The 16,839-nt window shown below is 47.9% G+C and overlaps 3 protein-coding genes across 12 annotated transcripts in view; 1 reads left to right on the forward strand and 2 right to left on the reverse strand.

Annotated features, from left to right (window-relative positions):
• The window catches only part of LOC128412017 (zinc finger protein 420-like), a 983,187-nt gene that overhangs the window by 376,149 nt on the left and 590,199 nt on the right, over positions 1 to 16,839 (forward strand). The gene's annotated exons all lie outside the window — the stretch shown is intronic.
• LOC128412014 (zinc finger protein 420-like) overlaps positions 1 to 16,839 on the reverse strand; it is a 62,523-nt gene that overhangs the window by 45,117 nt on the left and 567 nt on the right. For 4 of the 5 annotated variants that reach the window (XM_053384736.1, XM_053384738.1, XM_053384737.1 and 1 more), the window contains exons 2-5: positions 15,354 to 15,845; positions 14,645 to 14,726; positions 14,336 to 14,418; positions 5,902 to 6,028 (exon numbers count right to left, since the gene is read on the reverse strand). In XM_053384736.1, the coding sequence (XP_053240711.1) occupies positions 5,902 to 6,028; positions 14,336 to 14,418; positions 14,645 to 14,726; positions 15,354 to 15,770 (709 nt within the window). In that variant the 5' untranslated portion in view covers positions 15,771 to 15,845. The remainder of the gene's footprint in view (positions 1 to 5,901; positions 6,029 to 14,335; positions 14,419 to 14,644; positions 14,727 to 15,353; positions 15,846 to 16,839) is intronic. The other variant, XM_053384739.1, reaches the window with a different exon arrangement.
• LOC128412080 (zinc finger protein 135-like) lies at positions 2,620 to 5,545 on the reverse strand. Of its 2 annotated transcripts, none has more exons than XM_053384931.1 (2): positions 4,263 to 4,883; positions 2,620 to 4,182 (listed from the first exon to the last, which is right to left on the reverse strand). In XM_053384931.1, exons 1-2 carry the CDS (start codon positions 4,276 to 4,278, stop codon positions 3,008 to 3,010), a joined length of 1,191 nt encoding a protein of 396 aa, XP_053240906.1. In that variant the 5' UTR covers positions 4,279 to 4,883; the 3' UTR covers positions 2,620 to 3,007. The 2 variants fall into 2 exon arrangements, 1 of the variants encoding a protein (XP_053240906.1); XR_008330022.1 differs by lacking the exon at positions 4,263 to 4,883 and adding an exon at positions 4,927 to 5,545 and having other exon boundaries at positions 4,118 to 4,182.

Raw genomic sequence — 16,839 nt, forward strand, 5'->3', positions numbered from 1 at the left:
CTTACTTCTCGGCCTCCATTGCATCCGCTAGCTCTCACCCGGCGCAATTATTTAGTATAATCAGGTCTTTAATGTCCCTTGAAGGACAGCCAAATTTAAATATCAATTTGACACACGGCTGTGAGGCATTTGCGAGCTTTTTTGCGGAGAAGGTCTTGTTGCTCCGCCATGACCTCCCTGCCAATTTGGATACAATAAAGGAACTGGAGGCCCCTCGACTGTCCTCGGGTCCAGTATTGGACCACTTTGACCGGATATCCCCAGCCGATGTGGACAGACTTCTCCGAGCTGGAAAGCCCACCACCTGTCCTCTCAACCCGTGCCCGTCTTGGCTGATTAGAGCGTGTCCAGACGAGGTGCGGGCCCTCCTGGGGGATATCATCAATTTGTCCCTTGGCACGGGGACATTCCCAGGGGAACTGAAGGAGGCAGTGGTGCGCCCGCTCTTAAAGAAAACATCATTAGATCCTTTAGATCTATCCAATTACCACCCGGTTTCAAATCTTCCGTTCCTGGGTAAGGTGATTGAGAGAGCGGTTGCTGAACAGTTTGGTGGGTTTCTGGATGAAACATCGGCTCTGGATCCATTCCAGTCTGGCTTCCGCGCTGGTCATGGGACCGAGACAGCTCTGGTCGCCCTAACAGATGATCTCCGCAGGCAGCTGGATCGAGGCGGGTCGGGGCTGCTGATTCTTCTAGATCTGTCAGCAGCTTTCGACATGGTCGATCACGAACTTCTGGACCACCGCCTTGCCAATGTGGGGATCCAGGGCACAGTCCTTCAATGGCTGCGCTCGTTTCTCTCTGGTCGGGGACAGAGGGTGGCGCTTGGGGGGGAATTGTCATCGCGCCACTCCTTGGTGTGTGGAGTACCTCAGGGTGCGATACTCTCCCCAATGCTTTTCAACATCTTTATGCGCCCCCTCGCCCAGCTTGTCCGGAGTTTTGGGCTGGGTTGCCATCAGTATGCCGATGACACCCAACTCTATCTGTTGATGGATGGCCATTCTGACTCGGCCCCAGACACACTGACCAGATGTCTGGAAGCTGTGGCTGGATGGTTACATGGGAGCCGGTTGAAGCTAAATCCTTTGAAGACAGAGGTCCTGTGGCTGGGACAGGACGATATGGGATTGGGGGGGCAACTCCCATCTCTTGCGGGGGCGCAGTTAGTGCCAGCACCGTCCGTTAAGAGTTTGGGTGTAATCTTCGACACCTCCCTTTCCATGGAGGCGCAGATTGCAGCTATAACAAAGGCGGCATTTTTCCATCTCCGCCAAGCTAAGCAGTTGGCTCCTTATCTCTCTCGCCCTGACCTAGCCACTGTGATCCACGCGACGGTCACCTCCAGACTGGATTATTGTAACTCGCTCTACGTGGGGCTGCCCTTAAGACTGACCCAGAAACTCCAGCGGGTGCAGAATGCTGCAGCGAGACTCCTTACGGGGTCTTCGCTGCGAGATCACATTCATCCGATGCTATATCAACTGCACTGGCTCCCGGTGGAGTACAGGATCAGGTTTAAGGTGCTGGTTTTAACCTTTAAAGCCCTATACGGCCTAGGACCCTCGTACCTACGGGACAGCCTCTCCTGGTATGCCCCACAGAGAAACTTACGGTCTTCAAATAAAAACATCTTGAAGGTCCCAGGCCACAGAGAAGTTAGGCTGGCCTCAACTAGAGCCAGGGCTTTTTCGGCTGTGGCTCCGACCTGGTGGAACACTCTGTCACAAGAGACTAGGGCCCTGCGGGACTTGAGATCTTTCCGCAGGGCCTGCAAGACAGAGCTGTTCCGCCAGGCCTTTGGCCAGGGCACAGCCTGACTCCCTCCCTCGGCAATCTTCGCGGAGCTCTGGCCCAATGGTGGCCAGTGGCTTGAATTTAATTAATTTTATAATGAATGATTTTAGAGTGTTGTTTGTGTTGTACTTTTGTATTGTTTTATTGTTGTTAGCCGCTCTGAGCCTGACTTCGGCTGGGGAGGGCGGGATATAAATAAAATTTATTATTATTATTATTATTATTATTATTGATGGCTTGGGGGGAGAGGAAAAGGAGCAGGGCGTCACCAGTCCATTGGGTTGAGGTGACTTCTGGTTGCTTCATTCTGGTTGCTTCATTCTGCCTTCTGCCACATTGGCCTCTGCTCCCCGTTTGGTGTCCTCCGCAAATGGGATGAGCACCCCCTCAGTTCCTTCATCCAAGTCGTTCATAAAGACGTTGAACAACAACGGGCCCAGGACAGAACCCTGCAGCACCCCTCTTGTCACTTTTCCCCAGGATGATGAGGAACCATGGAGGAGGACTGTTTGGGTTTGGTTAGTCAAATCCACCTAACAGTTTCCTCATTCAGCCCATATTTTAGAAGCTTAAAGGCAAAAATATTATGGGGGACTTCGTCAAAAGCCTTACTGAAATCAAGATGCATTATTTCCACAGCTTTTCCCTGATCAACAAAGTTTGCAACTCCATCTAAAAAAAGGGGAGGAGAGATTTCTCTGGCTTTTCTTGTTTTTGAGAAAGCCATGCTTTCAACCTGTATGTTTCTGTTGTGAAATCTTCAGATGAAAGGCACATAAATATTAAAAATGATAATGAATAAGGATATTGACAAGCTGGAACATGTGCAAAGGAAGGTGATTTATGTCTATATTTAATTTATATACCACCCGACCCAGTGGTGCGGACTTGAATAAAATATTGGAGGAAGGGGCCAGGTAAGGCCTGCTTTGCACAATCAATCACATGATGCATAAAGGGCATTGGAATGGCAATGCCTATCAACTGGGGGGGTGGCCCCCTCAAATATACTATTGGGGGGCAAAAACCCCTCGGCCTCTAAAAGTTGACTACTGTTCCCACATGTCTCAGGACAGTTACAACATAAAAACACAACATAAAAACACAAAATACACATCAGTAACTCAACTCCCCACCACATTTTAAAAGGGCCTTAGATGTCAATCAGCCAAAGGCCTGGTTAAAAAGGTGCGTATTAGCCTGGCTCCTAAAGCAATATAATGAAGGGTTTCTCCCCTGTATGAATTCTTTGATGGGAAGTGAGATAGGAGCTCTTAGTGAAGCTCTTTCCACATTCCACACACTGATGGGGTTTCTCCCCTGTATGAATTCTCTGATGGTAAGTGAGATGGGAGCTCCAACTGAAGCTCTTTCCACATTCCCCACACTGATAGGGTTTCTCCCCTGTATGAATTCTCTGATGGGAAGTGAGATAGGAGCTTCTACTGAAGCTCTTTCCACATTCCCCACACTGATGGGGTTTCTCCCCTGTATGAATTATCTGATGGGAAGTGAGAGTGGAGCTCTCCCTGAAGCTCTTTCCACATTCCCCACACTGATAGGGTTTCTCCCCTGTATGAATTCTCTGATGGGAAGTGAGATGGGAGCTTGTACTGAACCTCTTTCCACATTCCCCACACTGATAGGGTTTCTCCCCTGTATGAATTCTTTGATGGGAAGTGAGAGTGGAGCTCTCCCTGAAGCTCTTTCCACATTCCCCACACTGATGGGGTTTCTCCCCTGTATGAATTCTCTGATGGGAAGTGAGACCCTCTTTCTGACTGAAGCTCTTCCCACATTTGAAGCACAGATAGGGTTTCTCACCTGTGTGAATTCTCTGATGGGAAGTGAGATGGGAGCTTGTACTGAAGCTCTTTCCACATTCCAGACACTGATAGGGTTTCTCTCCTCTATGAATTCTCTGATGGCAAGTGAGATTGCCATTCTGACTGAAGCTCTTTCCACATTCCCCACACTGATAGGGTTTCTCCCCTGTATGAATTCTCTGATGGGAAGTGAGACTGGAGTTCTCCCTGAAGCTCTTTCCACATTCCCCACACTGATAGGGTTTCTCCCCTGTATGAATTCTCTGATGGGAAGTGAGATTGGAGTTCTCCCTGAAGCTCTTTCCACATTCCCCACACTGATAGGGTTTCTCCCCTCTATGAATTCTCTGATGGTAAGTGAGAGAGTAGCTCCGACTAAAGCTCTTTCCACATTCCACACACTGATAGGGTTTGTCTCCTGTATGAATTCTCTGATGCTTAGTGAGATTGGAGCTCTGAGGGTAGCTGTCTCCACACTCCAAATTTTTGCATGGCTTCTCCTCTCTGGGGATTTTGTCGTGTTCACCTTTGTTCTCAATTTCCAATTCATCACAATCTGCAATGCAGACAAAAAGGGATTAGAGCCTCAGGAACAGATGAAGAAGAACTGAAGGAAGTTGGGTGTGTGTTCATTACCTTTGTGGTTTGTCATTAACCAACATATTTCTTATTAGATTCTGATGGGTTGTTGAATGTTGCTTTCTTTGATATACTGTAGTGGTAAAATTGTGAAAGCCTTTTAGAAAAAAGTGCATTTCAGATGTTTGATGGCTCATAACACCACTTCTTTTGGAGTACAGTGGATGCTCGGGTTGCAAACATGATCCGTGTGGGAGACATGTTCACAACCCGCAGCGTTCGCAACCTGCAGCGTTGCATCTGCGCATGCGTGGGTCGTAATTTGGTGGTTCTGCGCATGTGAAAGCACTGAAACTTGGAAGTAACCCATTCTGGTAATTCCAGGTTCGGCTCAGTGCGCAACCCGAAAACACGCAACCTTAAGTGACTGTAACCTGAGGTATGACTGTAATACAATAATATTATATAGCAATGGAAACATAATTTAATCAAGAATGTAGTGCAACAAAGTTTGTTCAATTATCTGTATTCTATCAAAGGTTATAGACATATAACCAGAAAAGGGAAGCGCAACTTGCTTAGGTTGACGTTTGTCAGTGTATTATGTGATTGCTATCAATTTGGTTGGTAGTTACCCAGAAAGAGATGTAAAATCGTACTATTAAAGTGAACAAGGCTACAGGTATGAAGAAATTAGAAGGAAGATTGGGGAAAACTTAACCAAAGCTGGTCTATATTTTTGAAGAGGTATAAGAGACTCAGTCACTCCAAAATCAGACTGGTAAAGGCAGGAAAAGGTGCACAACAGCAAGTGATGATCAAAGAATGGAGAGACTGTGCCTGCATGACAGAAGAAAATCATTACATTCTTCATTAAATTATCTTTCTATTGATATATAGTTTTATGCTATTACTCCCCAAAAAGTGGTGTTATGAGGTATCAAAGCTCTGAAATACACTTTCTCCAAAAGGTTTCCACAATTTTGGCCACTAGTGTAAGTTGTTCATTTTAAAGTTAATGTACTTTTTATATGGGGACCGATTGTTATGATTAATGTTTCTGGTTTATATAAGTGTTGGAAGCCGCCCAGAGCAGCTGGGGCAACCCAGCCAGATGGGCAGAGTAAAAATAAAAATTACTATTACTATTAGTATTACTATCACTGCTACTACTACCTGAGATTCAATAAGCCTGGCTCTTCTCTGGGATGGATTTTGTTTGGCCCAGTCATGGCATCCCCTCCATCTCCAATGTCACTCATCTCTCTGGTCAACCCAAGACTGACAACAGCAAAAACAAAAACAGAAAACTTGACAGAAGCTACTTATCTTTCCGCACAACTCTGAAGCTAAATAAAAAAATATCCTTCCAGTAGCATCTTAGAGACCAACTGAGTTTGTTATTAGCCTGAGCTTTCGTGTGCATGCACACTTCTTCAGATACCAACACTGAAGCTGACATTTAAGATGCCTGGGCAGTTCAGACAAGCCCAACCGTGGTATAAAAAGGCAGAACTGGAGGAAGATGGTTCACAGAAAAAACTGGAATTTGCTGTTCAAGGTTTATTGTGGGGGTGTTAGGTTCCCATGCGTTATAGGGGGCGCTGTTGAGCTCTGTGGAAATGTATGAGGCTTGTCACGTAGAGGTATTTTTTGAATTTCCAGGCAGATAAGACGATCCCACAGGGAGCCTTACCAAGAGAGGCCACGATCCCACGATTCTCCTCCATGACGTCCTTATGCAGAGCTCTCTGGTCAGGATCCAGCAACGCCCACTCCTCTTCCGTGAAACAAACAGCAACATCTTCTAAGCAGACTGGACCCTAAAAGAAAAAGGGAAATGTCCTCCTCTGAGACAGCAGAATGCTCAATGCTCTGTTCTTTCCTTTCTCTTAATTGCTGTGTTGTTTTGATAGGATTGCTTTCAATAGGATTGACACTTTGACACGCATTCTGGAAACGTATGTCTAGATGCTTGGTTCTGGCCTTCAACTACCCAGATTCTGCCAACTTCAGACAGGGTTGATTGTCTTCCCAAACAGTGATGGGCAGGCAACAATCCCCATAGATCTCTTGCACCAGGCATCTATAGAACTCCAGTTCCCTGCACAATTCCGACAGTGCAATGAACTCAGCCTCAGTAGAGGACAGCGCAATGAGACTTTGCTTCCGGGACTTCCACCCAACTAGAGATTCCCCAAACTTTATTACCATCCCAGATACGGACTTCCTGTCATCCAGATTCGCCCCGTCGCTATCTGCCCAGCAAGTAAGCGCCGTCTCACCTGCAGCTGACAGCTTGAGACTGAAGTCCTTGGTATCCTGCAGGTAACGCAGCACCCGCTTGATACCATGCCAGGCATTTACACTGGGCTTTGATGCTTCCCTACTGAGCAGATTGGTAGCAAAAGCAATGTCCGGCCTGCTCCATTGGGACAGATCCAACAGACTACCCAGAGCGGACTGGAAGAGCTCGGCGTTCTCGCACTCAACGCGTTCTGCTAGCCGACTGTCTTCCACATAGCTTGTCTCCATGGGTGCCCTAACCCCTGCACAATCAGACATTCTGAACTTCTCAAGCAACTGCTCAGTCTTGCCTTTCTGACTGAGCAAGAAGCTTCCATCTTCAGTCCTGTCTATCTGAACAGCTAAGTAGATCCTTACTGCACCCAGGTTCTTGAGCTGAAACCGTTTTCCAAGCTCTTTGGCAAACTTCTGCACCTGTTTGTTTGCCCCTGAGATGTGAATGATGTCATCAACAAAGATCAACAACATTTCCTGTGACTCCTGACCCTTTAAGGTACAGGCAGCTGTCAGCAAGACTCTTCCTGAAACCTAGCTTCTCTAAGGCTTCATTCAGGTACAAGTTTCAATTTCTGGCCGATTGCTTTAAGCCATAAATGGACTTGTGAAGCTTCCATACAGTATTTGCCTCATTGCCCTCAAACGCTGGAGGAGGTAGCATGTACAGATCCTCCTGGAGGTCTGAGTTCAAACAGGCCACATCCACATCAAAGTAATGCACCTGAAAACCTCTTTGTGCAGCAATGGCTAAGAGCATGTGCAGAGTTTCACTTCTGGAAGTGGGAGCATATACCTCAGTATAATGCAGCCCCTTTTGCTGCGTGAACCCTCTGGCTACTAGCCTAGCCTTGTACTGTGGTTCCCCTGTTGCTGTGGGTTTAAGACGGTAAGATGTGCGAGCTGAACATCTCAACCCAGTTTCAGGTACCCCCTCAGACGCACTAGGAACAGCTAGAACGTCCTTGGCCTCCGAGAGCTCCCCCTCTGACTTACTGCACCATTTAGACTTCTCAGCTGAACCTGTGGGTGAGGAAGGAGCACTTCTCTGTTCAAGCTTCACAGCTTTAGGAGAAGTTCTTCCCTCTACCTGCTCTGGGTCAGGACTCTGTGCCTCAGCAGCAGGTAGAGGTTCAACCTCTACCTCTTCCTCATCAGCAGAGTCTTGCAGACTCTCTGAAAGAACATCAGGGTTCCTATGTATGCGTGTCCATCCATTCTACTCACAGGACTCAGCACTGCTGCTGAGCAGAATCCTGGACTGATTGCCTGTTGGATAGGCAAATCTCCACCCCTTGGTCCCTGGCTCATACCCACAGAAAATCATCTTTTGGGACCTAGGGCCACCCTTTCTGTGCTTGGCCTTTGGCACAAGGACCCAGGCCTTGCAGCCAAATACACAGAAGAAATGCACCTTGGGCTTCTTGCCATGCAGCAGAAAATAGGGCGTGTCCCCCACAACAGAGTTGAATGACCTGTTCAACGTGAAATTAGAATTTTTCCAGGCTTCAGCCCATAAGTGCTAGGGAAGCCCAGCATCAGACAGCAAAGCTGCGGATATGTCCTGCAGCGTTCTGTTCCTAAGTTCTGCAACGCGATTCTGTTGGGCTTTCTGTGGAACCGTCAACCTGTGATATATTCCCTTCTGGTGAAAGAAACAGTACCACTGCTGCAATCCAGTCTCTGATCAGTGGCGCAGCCTCACTCTTGTGTTTGATTATGAAGACCCACCCATTTCTAGAAAAATCATCTGTCAGAGTGAGAGCATATTTGGCCCTGCCCAGACTGGCTACTGGCATAGGGCCACACAAATCTGCATGCACCACCTCAAAAGGACTGCTGGTCACTCTTTCAGACCTTGGGTAGGAGCACTTTTTCACCTTCGCCTGCTTACACACCCTGCAACCAAGAAATTGAGCACATGAACTCTGGGATCTTCTTCACATAACCCCAGGACATGTGACCCATACTCTGGTGCCAAAGATGGTGGCACGCATCATGGACTGGAATGTTGGCACATTGTGCTTGAGCTGCCTTGGTGGTACCTGGACCTGCAAGAGAAGTTTCTAGCACAAACAGCCTATCTTTATATTCCACACTGACCAGGTGTTGTCCATCCCTGGAAATGAAACACATGCTATTCTCAAAACAGACTCTGTAACCATCAGCAACGGATAACAGACCGCAGGACAATCCGGGGACTACAAACGCCTCTATCAACTCCTGTAAGAAAGGGCAAAACAATGAGCCAGATTGTGTCAGAGGATGTCTGGTTCCATCTGCAAGACAGATTTCCCTGATTTGACAGAGGTGCAGTTCTGCCAAAGACCACTAGATGGCACGAGGTGGTGGGAGGCACCAGAATCGATTACAAAGGTCAGCACAGCATCCTGTTCACAGCTCTTTACTATTGCCATGGAAGCTGCTAGGTGCCTTTGTTTAGAGCCATCCCTGCCAGTTCCCTTTGTTTTCTGCTTCCCACGCTTTGCCGACGCAGATGTGGTGGCTCTTATCTGTTGGTTGCTATGGGAGATGACCTTGGTTCCTTCTGGAGCTTCTACAGGGCAGTCTCTCACGAGATGGGAGGGGGACCTGCATCTGTGGCAGCATCTCGAAGCAAAAGCCCCCACCCTTGGGTGCAGGACAGCCTGGGCCCGCAGCTCAAACCCCGGCTCTCTGTCTACGAGCCTCTTCATCGCATAAACGTGTGTTCCCTGCACCCCCACCTTTGGGTGCACAGCCTGGGCCTGCTCGCCCCTCAGCTCTCTATGGCCCTCTTCATCACATGGCCTCCCAACTGAGACAAAGCACCCAACTGTGGTTTCAGGCACGTGGCCTTCAGCTCCCACTGGGCCCTCAACCCCCTCATGGCCTTCGGCTCCCGCTGTGGTTACACAAACCCTCTCCAGCGCCTGCCAAGCAGGCTGAGCCATCTTGAGACCCTCAAGGTGGGGCAACAGCAAAGCGTCCACACTTGCCCTCAGCATACACAGCACCTGCTGTGCTCTCTGCAGAGCAGCCTCCACATCTGCTGCAGCAGCTCCAGTAGCAGCCTGGGCCGATGGGGCTTGTATGCAATGCCAGAGCCCTGTGGCCATTAGCCATCCACTTGCTCTTCTAGAACAGACTTCCCAGTTCTGGCCGTTGAGCCGCTCAAAGGGGACGTTAAAAGTTTATTGAAGCTCTGCCATCTCCTGCCCCGGGGCTCAGTACTCACGTGTGCCAGCTGTCTTCTGAGGAGAGGCCTCCAGCTTCCTCCTTGCCAGCCTGCTTCAGCACACAGCTTCGCCGCAGCTTCACCCAGCGAGCTCTACTGCCTCTGCTCTCAGCAAAGCAGCAGGCAGGATCTCAGAGCTGGGCTTCTCTGCAGCTCTTCAGCACACAGCACAGCTCAGACATGAAAGCTCGGCTTGTCTTTACAGCGTAACTCTGCATCCATAACCTGTGAGATTTATTGCTCAGGGGGAAAGGTCCTGCAAGCTTCTGTTTCCCGGACTTCTGAGCGTAGCAGAGTAAAAACACAGCGGTCAAAGCCCTTAGCCTTCTGTCTTCTGTGCGTGTCGTTAGTGTGCATAAATCAAGAGTCCATGTAGTTTTTCCTAAGCTAAAAGTCTTTCTTTTTACAGCAGTAAATTATCCAGTATCAAACAGATCGTAACTCATGACTGTTCCGTACAAAAGCCAAAGCAGAATAGAACAAAGAAAAAGAGATTCTGGATGTGATGCAGGATCCCTCCGCCCCACAGAAGGCTGGATGCATACACTGAGCTGTTTAACCCTGTGAGCTCAGGTTCTCCTCACAGGATGGGGGCAGGCCCCATTTTGCAGCAGATGGGGCTGGCTAGGTGAATCCTGGACACTATTTGTTCTCGTCTGTCCACTGCTTAGAAGCCTATTTTAGCACTCAGTGATGAATATAGAAATACAAGAAGCCTAGTTTGGATGGCCATCTGTCTTGGGTGATCTAGCTGAGACTCCTGCAATGCAGGGGTGGGACTTGATGACCCTTGGGGTCCCTTTCAACTCTAGGATTCCATGAAAACTGCAACTACAGATGAATCCTACAGGCGACATTCAGAAGGCTGGTGTCACAGAGTTATCTGGGCAGGAAATCCCACAGTTCACAGCTGGAGTTAACTCTTTCTTAGCAAGAACACAATATTCACAGACTTGGCTGAGTTTCAGGCCGAATGAGAACAGCAGCTCATTCCCTGAGGGTCTGTCAGTTTGCACTGTCAATCAATTAATGGACTAGTTGTCTAGGTGGAAGTTTCTTTAGTGTGGAGAGATTTGAAAAGTGAGCTGATATAGGGCAAAGTTTGTTGATGTGGTCTGGTAAAGAAGTGCTCTGTTGAATATTCTGTTGGAGAGATTTGCTATAAAGCGAGGTTTTCAGGTCTTGGATTATGTTTGACTAGAGTTAATATACTATTAGTAAGCTAACCCAACTAAGATAAGATGATAAGGTTTATAAGATAGCTGTTTTGATGAGTGAGTTGTGTTTTTTCCTTAACTGTGTCAGGTTTCATAGGTAGCCTTTTGTTTTCTAATGTGAGGGACAACATTTAGTTTTAGGAGTCAGGATGTTGTTCTGCTGCTCACAGAAGCTTCTGGTCAGACTGTGTCGTCTGCTGGTGAACTGCAGGTCTACCAACCAAAGGCTAGGATTTATTCTTGTCGAAGGAAAGTGTACATGCAATCTTTTTCCAGAGGTGTTTTGCATATCAATACTTTCTGCACTTAATAAATGGGGGGATTGTCAGTCTGCATTTCTTAGTGCAGAAAGTATTGATCTGATATGTAGAGTTCTTTGCTATTCTAATTAGTTCAAGAGGGTTCCAGAAGCTTCTCTGCGTAAAAAAAACAAACAGAAGGTTTGTAATGTTTGGGTTATTCCTTCAGAGAAGCTGAGTACAGCTGGGTTAAAGTGGTTCTGTCATCTCTTCTGTCAAGGTCATGCTGACTATAAGAAGAGGCCAGAAGGAGCCTGGGTTTCACTTTCTCTTTCTCTCTCTCTTCCTTCTGGTGTTCTGTACATAGTATACTGAGTGTTAAGGTTTAGACATTATAAGTTGTGGTAAGTTTAGGTTAAGTCTGCTGCAACTGGATTTCTTATGGACAGGGCCAATCCTGAACATTTTGGATGTGGGACCATGATGCTCATTTGTCTTCAGTAGCTGTAAAGCTCTGCTGGATGAAATGCTGGGTGAGATCCCATGGGCAGTAATACTAAAAGGAAAGGGAGTTCATGATGGCTGGGAGTTTGTTAAGAGGGAGATAGTAAAAGCACAACTACAGGCAATACCAATGAGACGGAAACATGGAAGGTGCCTAAAGAAGCCAGGGTGGCTATCTAAAGAACTTTTAACTGAGTTAAGATTAAAAAAGGATGTGTACAAAAAATGGAAAGGGGGGGAAACCACCAAAGAGGAATTCAAACAAATAGCCAGCACGTGTAGACACAAAGTCAGAAAAGCTAAAGCACAGAATGAACTCAGGCTTGCTAGAGAGGTTAAAAGCACCAAAAAAAGGCTTTTATGGGTATGTTCGTAGCAAAAGGAAGAACAAAGAAACAGTGGGGTCACTCAGAGGAGAAGATGGTGAAATGCTAACAGGGGACACAGAAAGGGCTGAACTCCTCAATGCCTTCTTTGCCTCAGTCTTCTCCGATAAAGAAAACAATGCCCGACCTGAAGAATTTGGAGCAAAGGATTCAGCAGAGGAAACACAGCCCAGAATAACTAAGGAGATAGTACAAGAATACTTGGCTAGTTTAGATGTATTCAAGTCTCCAGGGCCAGATGAACTGCATCCAAGAGTATTAAAAGAACTGGCAGATGTGATCTCAGAACCACTGGCAGTCATCTTTGAGAATTCCTGGAGAACAGGCGAAGTCCCGGCAGACTGGAGGAGGGCAAATGTTGTCCCTATTTTCAAAAAGGGGGAAAGAGAGGACCCAAATAATTACCGCCCAGTCAGTCTGACATCAATACCAGGGAAGATTCTGGAGCAGATCATTAAGCAAACAGTCTGTGAGCACCTAGAAAGGAATGCTGTGATCACCAATAGTCAGCATGGATTTCTGAAAAATAAGTCATGTCAGACAAACCTGATCTCGTTTTTTGACAGAATTACAAGCCTGGTAGATGAAGGGAACGCAGTGGATGTAGCCTACCTTGATTTCAGCAAGGCATTTGACAAGGTGCCCCATGATATTCTTGTAAAGAAGCTGGTAAAATGAGGTCTTGACTATGCTACCACGCAGTGGATTTGTAACTGGCTGACTAACCGAACCCAAAGGGTGCTCATCAATGGTTCCTCTTCATCCTGGAGAAGAGTGACTAGTGGGGTGCCACAGGGTTCTGTCTTGGGCCCGGTCTTATTCAACATCTTTATCAACGACTTGGATGATGGACTCAAGGACATCCTGATCAAATTTGCAGATGACACCAAACTGGGAGGGGTGGCCCCAGAGGACAGGATCACACTTCAAAACGACCTTGACAGATTAGAGAACTGGGCCAAAACAAACAAGATGAACTTTAACAGGGAGAAATGTAAAGTATTGCACTTGGGCAAAAAAAATGAGAGGCACAAATACAAGATGGGTGACACCTGGCTTGAGAGCAGTACATGTGAAAAGGATCTAGGAGTCTTGGTTGACCACAAACTTGACATGAGCCAACAGTGTGACGCGGCAGCTAAAAAAGCCAATGCAATTCTGGGCTGCATCAATAGGAGTATAGCATCTAGATCAAGGGAAGTAATAGTGCCACTGTATTCTGCTCTGGTCAGACCTCACCTGGAGTACTGTGTCCAGTTCTGGGCACCACAGTTCAAGAAGGACACTGACAAACTGGAACGTGTCCAGAGGAGGGCAACCAAAATGGTCAAAGGCCTGGAAACGATGCCTTATGAGGAACGGCTAAGGGAGCTGGGCATGTTTAGCCTGGAGAAGAGGAGGTTAAGGGGTGATATGATAGCCATGTTCAAATATATAAAAGGATGTCATATAGAGGAGGGAGAAAGGTTGTTTTCTGCTGCTCCAGAGAAGCGGACACGGAGCAATGGATCCAAACTACAAGAAAGAAGATTCCACCTAAACATTAGGAAGAACTTCCTGATGGCCCTTGTGGTCTCTTCCAACTCTATGATTCTATGATTCTATGATACAATTGCCTCTGGTCTATTTTGGGGGATCCTGCAACGTCTTTACGTTTTCACTCTGGTAACTATGCATTGGAGTTCTGCCTGGATCAATACTGAGTAGAATTCCATGACAGGGTCTTCCTCCATGAAATCAGCTGCCAAAAGAGAAGGCCCCTAGCTCCCCACAGCTTTCCAAGCCCCCTCCTCTCTGGGGTTTCTGGCAAGCGATTGAACAGTGCGCCAGTGTGCAGCCTGCCTTTGCTCCTCCATGTTAGACCTCTCTTGGCTCTGAGAGACAAGCAGGGAGGGGGGCTTCTGGCAGAAGGAGAGGGAGCCCCCGGTGGCTCCTCCTTCCCCTGACTCACCTCTGCCTCTCAACCTCCCTCCTCCCACTCGCCTCCTCCCTCTTCTGCCTCTGATTCTGCACTGCATTCTACCACAGACTCTCCCAGCTCACTAAGCCCTGTTTCCCCTTCAGCTTTTGACACCTCCTCTTCCCAGGCTTCTCCCTCTTCTCCCTCTACCCGCTCATCCTTCCTCCACCTCCACTCCTTCGGCTCTGAGCCATCTTCCCTTCCTGGTTCCCCGGCTGCTTCCTCCCACCATTCCTCTGTGCCCAACCAGTCCATGACATTGCTCCATCCCTCAGCCTCTGTCCCCACAAGGCAGCTTCCCCTGACCTGATCTGGTTCCACAGCCACTGTTTCTCTTCTGCCCCCATGAAAAGGCGGATCAGGAGGTCTTGCTGGCATCATTCTGTCTCCTGCAAAAGAAAAAATGTAAGCAGGATGCCAGGAGTGCCTGCTTCTCTCACAGGTGAAACAGGGCATCTCTATCTACAGATAGGCCTTTCAGAAAGCCTTACCTGCTGAGTGCATTTGGACGTTTGTGCCCATTTCATAAGTTAGTTATGCAAAAATATATCTCCCCTCCTCTGGACCCTTGGTTCCAAATGCCTCCAAACAGAGAAAAACCGCCTTCCTCCTTACCCAGTGGCCTCTCTCTGGTGTCCAACGGAGGCCTCTCTGCCTCACAGGAATCCAAGTCCATTTCCTCAAAATGATCCTTTTCCTGAAAGAGCAACAAGGATTCAAAACAGAAAATGAAGGACAAGAAATAGCAGAAAGAAAATGGAAAAGTAAAAAACTTTAAGGGTGTGAGATCTCATTCCATGGATGCCTTCCCAGAAAAAGGATGGGCCATCAGGAGAGCATTATGGGATGTTCTCCATCCTCTTTCGAGCCCCTAATAATAATAATAATTTTTAATTTGTACTCCACCCTCCCTAGTCGGAGCCAATCTTTCGGCGGCTAACATCATAAATCTAACACAGTATGCAAAGAACATAAGAACAGGCAATCGATTAATTAAAATACTTCTTAAAATTAGTTCAAAACAAATTAAAATCTGGAAAGACGGCAGTCCACTGGTAAAATTGAGAGTGGTTAATATTTGCTAGGGCCAACTACTGTTACCACTGGTCTTATAAAGGAGGTGTGAGCGGGCTAGGAAGCCTCTTTAATGCTTATTCTTGTACTGAAAGAAAAGAATCAGACTGAACCCTGAACAAAGGCCTGGCGCATGTCAAATCCCGCAGTGCCCTGGTCTCTTGTGAGAGAGCGTTCCACCAGGACGGAGCCACATCCGAAAAGGCCCTGGCTCTGGTCAAGATAGTACCCAGAGCAAAGTCTCTCTCACCTGCTTTCTCTCTGCTTGCTTTCTCTCCTCTGCCTGACTCAGGAGGAAACCTTCGGCCAGGGCCACCGCCTGGGAACTGGTCTCCGCTCCACACTCCCTCACCCAGCTCTCCATCTCTGGTGGAAGGACAGCCAGGAACTGCTCCAAGATCACCAGGTCCAGCATCTCAGCTTTCGTGTGCCTTTCTGGCTTCAGCCATTGACGGCAAAAGTGGTGGAGTTGGCTGCAAACCTCTCGGGGTCCTTTATCTTGCAGGTAGCGGAACCAACTGAACTGCCGGATCTGCACCTCTGAGCGGAGGGTGTCCTCCTCACCCAGGATCTTCAGCACAGCGTTTTCCCAGAATCCCCCACTGCTCCCAGTTTGGTTGGCATGGCCTCTTCCTGCTTCGGGGCCAGCTGAATCTCGATCATCCATCTGTGGTCTCAGGAAACTTCTAAGAGATCAGAAGGAACCCTTTGATCTTCGTCTTAATGAGAAGTCCTGGAAATCCTACAAAGCAAATACATTGTTCTGTTACATAATTTGTAGGTCAGGAGAAGAAAATGCTTCTCTAAAAAAGCATGGATGAGTCTTGCTAGGAACCAGGGCTAGACTGGACCGCAGCCCTTTTTGAAAAGACAGAGGAGGAGGAGGAGGGTGAGGAGGAGGAGAAGCAGAAGCAGAAGCAGAAGAAGACTCCTCTAGCTCTCCTAGAAGGAAGATTGCAATGCAAAATGTGGAGGAACTGAAGGGGTTTCTGGGAGATGAATCAGCCTGGTTGCTCCTGCTCATGAAGTCAGAACTGACTGACAAGGGAATAATTTGTATCTTGTGGAAAATGGATGCCTGGCTCAAGTGGGGGTCCTCACCTGGGGGTCCTCAGGAGTTGCTCTCCCCCCACCCCCACTTCTGGGCACATTTCTCCCCTGCTTCATAGAATCATAGAGTTGGAAGAGACCACAAGGGCCATCGCGTCCAACCCCCTGCTAAGCAGGAAACAGCATCAGAGCACTCCTGACATATGGTTGTCAAGCCTCTGCTTCTGTCTCCTTTTCTTGCACTTGGACTCTCTCCCGCTCTCCAGACAGACTCCTGGGGTGGGGTCCCTTTTTCTTTGCTCTGAGGGCCAGGAATGTATCTAGTCAACCCCCTGAGGGCCAAATACATCTCCTTTGAAATTTAGGCAGCTAATTTATTATGATTATTCTCTTAGATAGCTTAACACACACACAGCCACTGATGCCCAGGTCCCTGGAGGCTCAGGGAGTAGCAGCGCCCATTTCCGGCTGAGAGGATGTGGTCCTGGGATGCCCTGCTCTGGGTGCGAGGGGATGGCTGCCGTGGCCTCTGTGGGGAGCTGCCCTGGGAGACACTGGGAAACTGGTCCCCAATGCAGCAGCCAGACTCTGGGCTGGGATCCCTCTCTTTACTCCTGGCCTCTCTTTTCCACCTTCTTTTGGGGGGGGGCTAGTCCACCTCCTCGTCCAGCTTTGGAAAACCATAT

The sequence above is a fragment of the Podarcis raffonei genome, chromosome 4 (genome assembly GCF_027172205.1).
Source record: "Podarcis raffonei isolate rPodRaf1 chromosome 4, rPodRaf1.pri, whole genome shotgun sequence".
Classification (NCBI taxonomy): domain Eukaryota; kingdom Metazoa; phylum Chordata; class Lepidosauria; order Squamata; family Lacertidae; genus Podarcis; species Podarcis raffonei.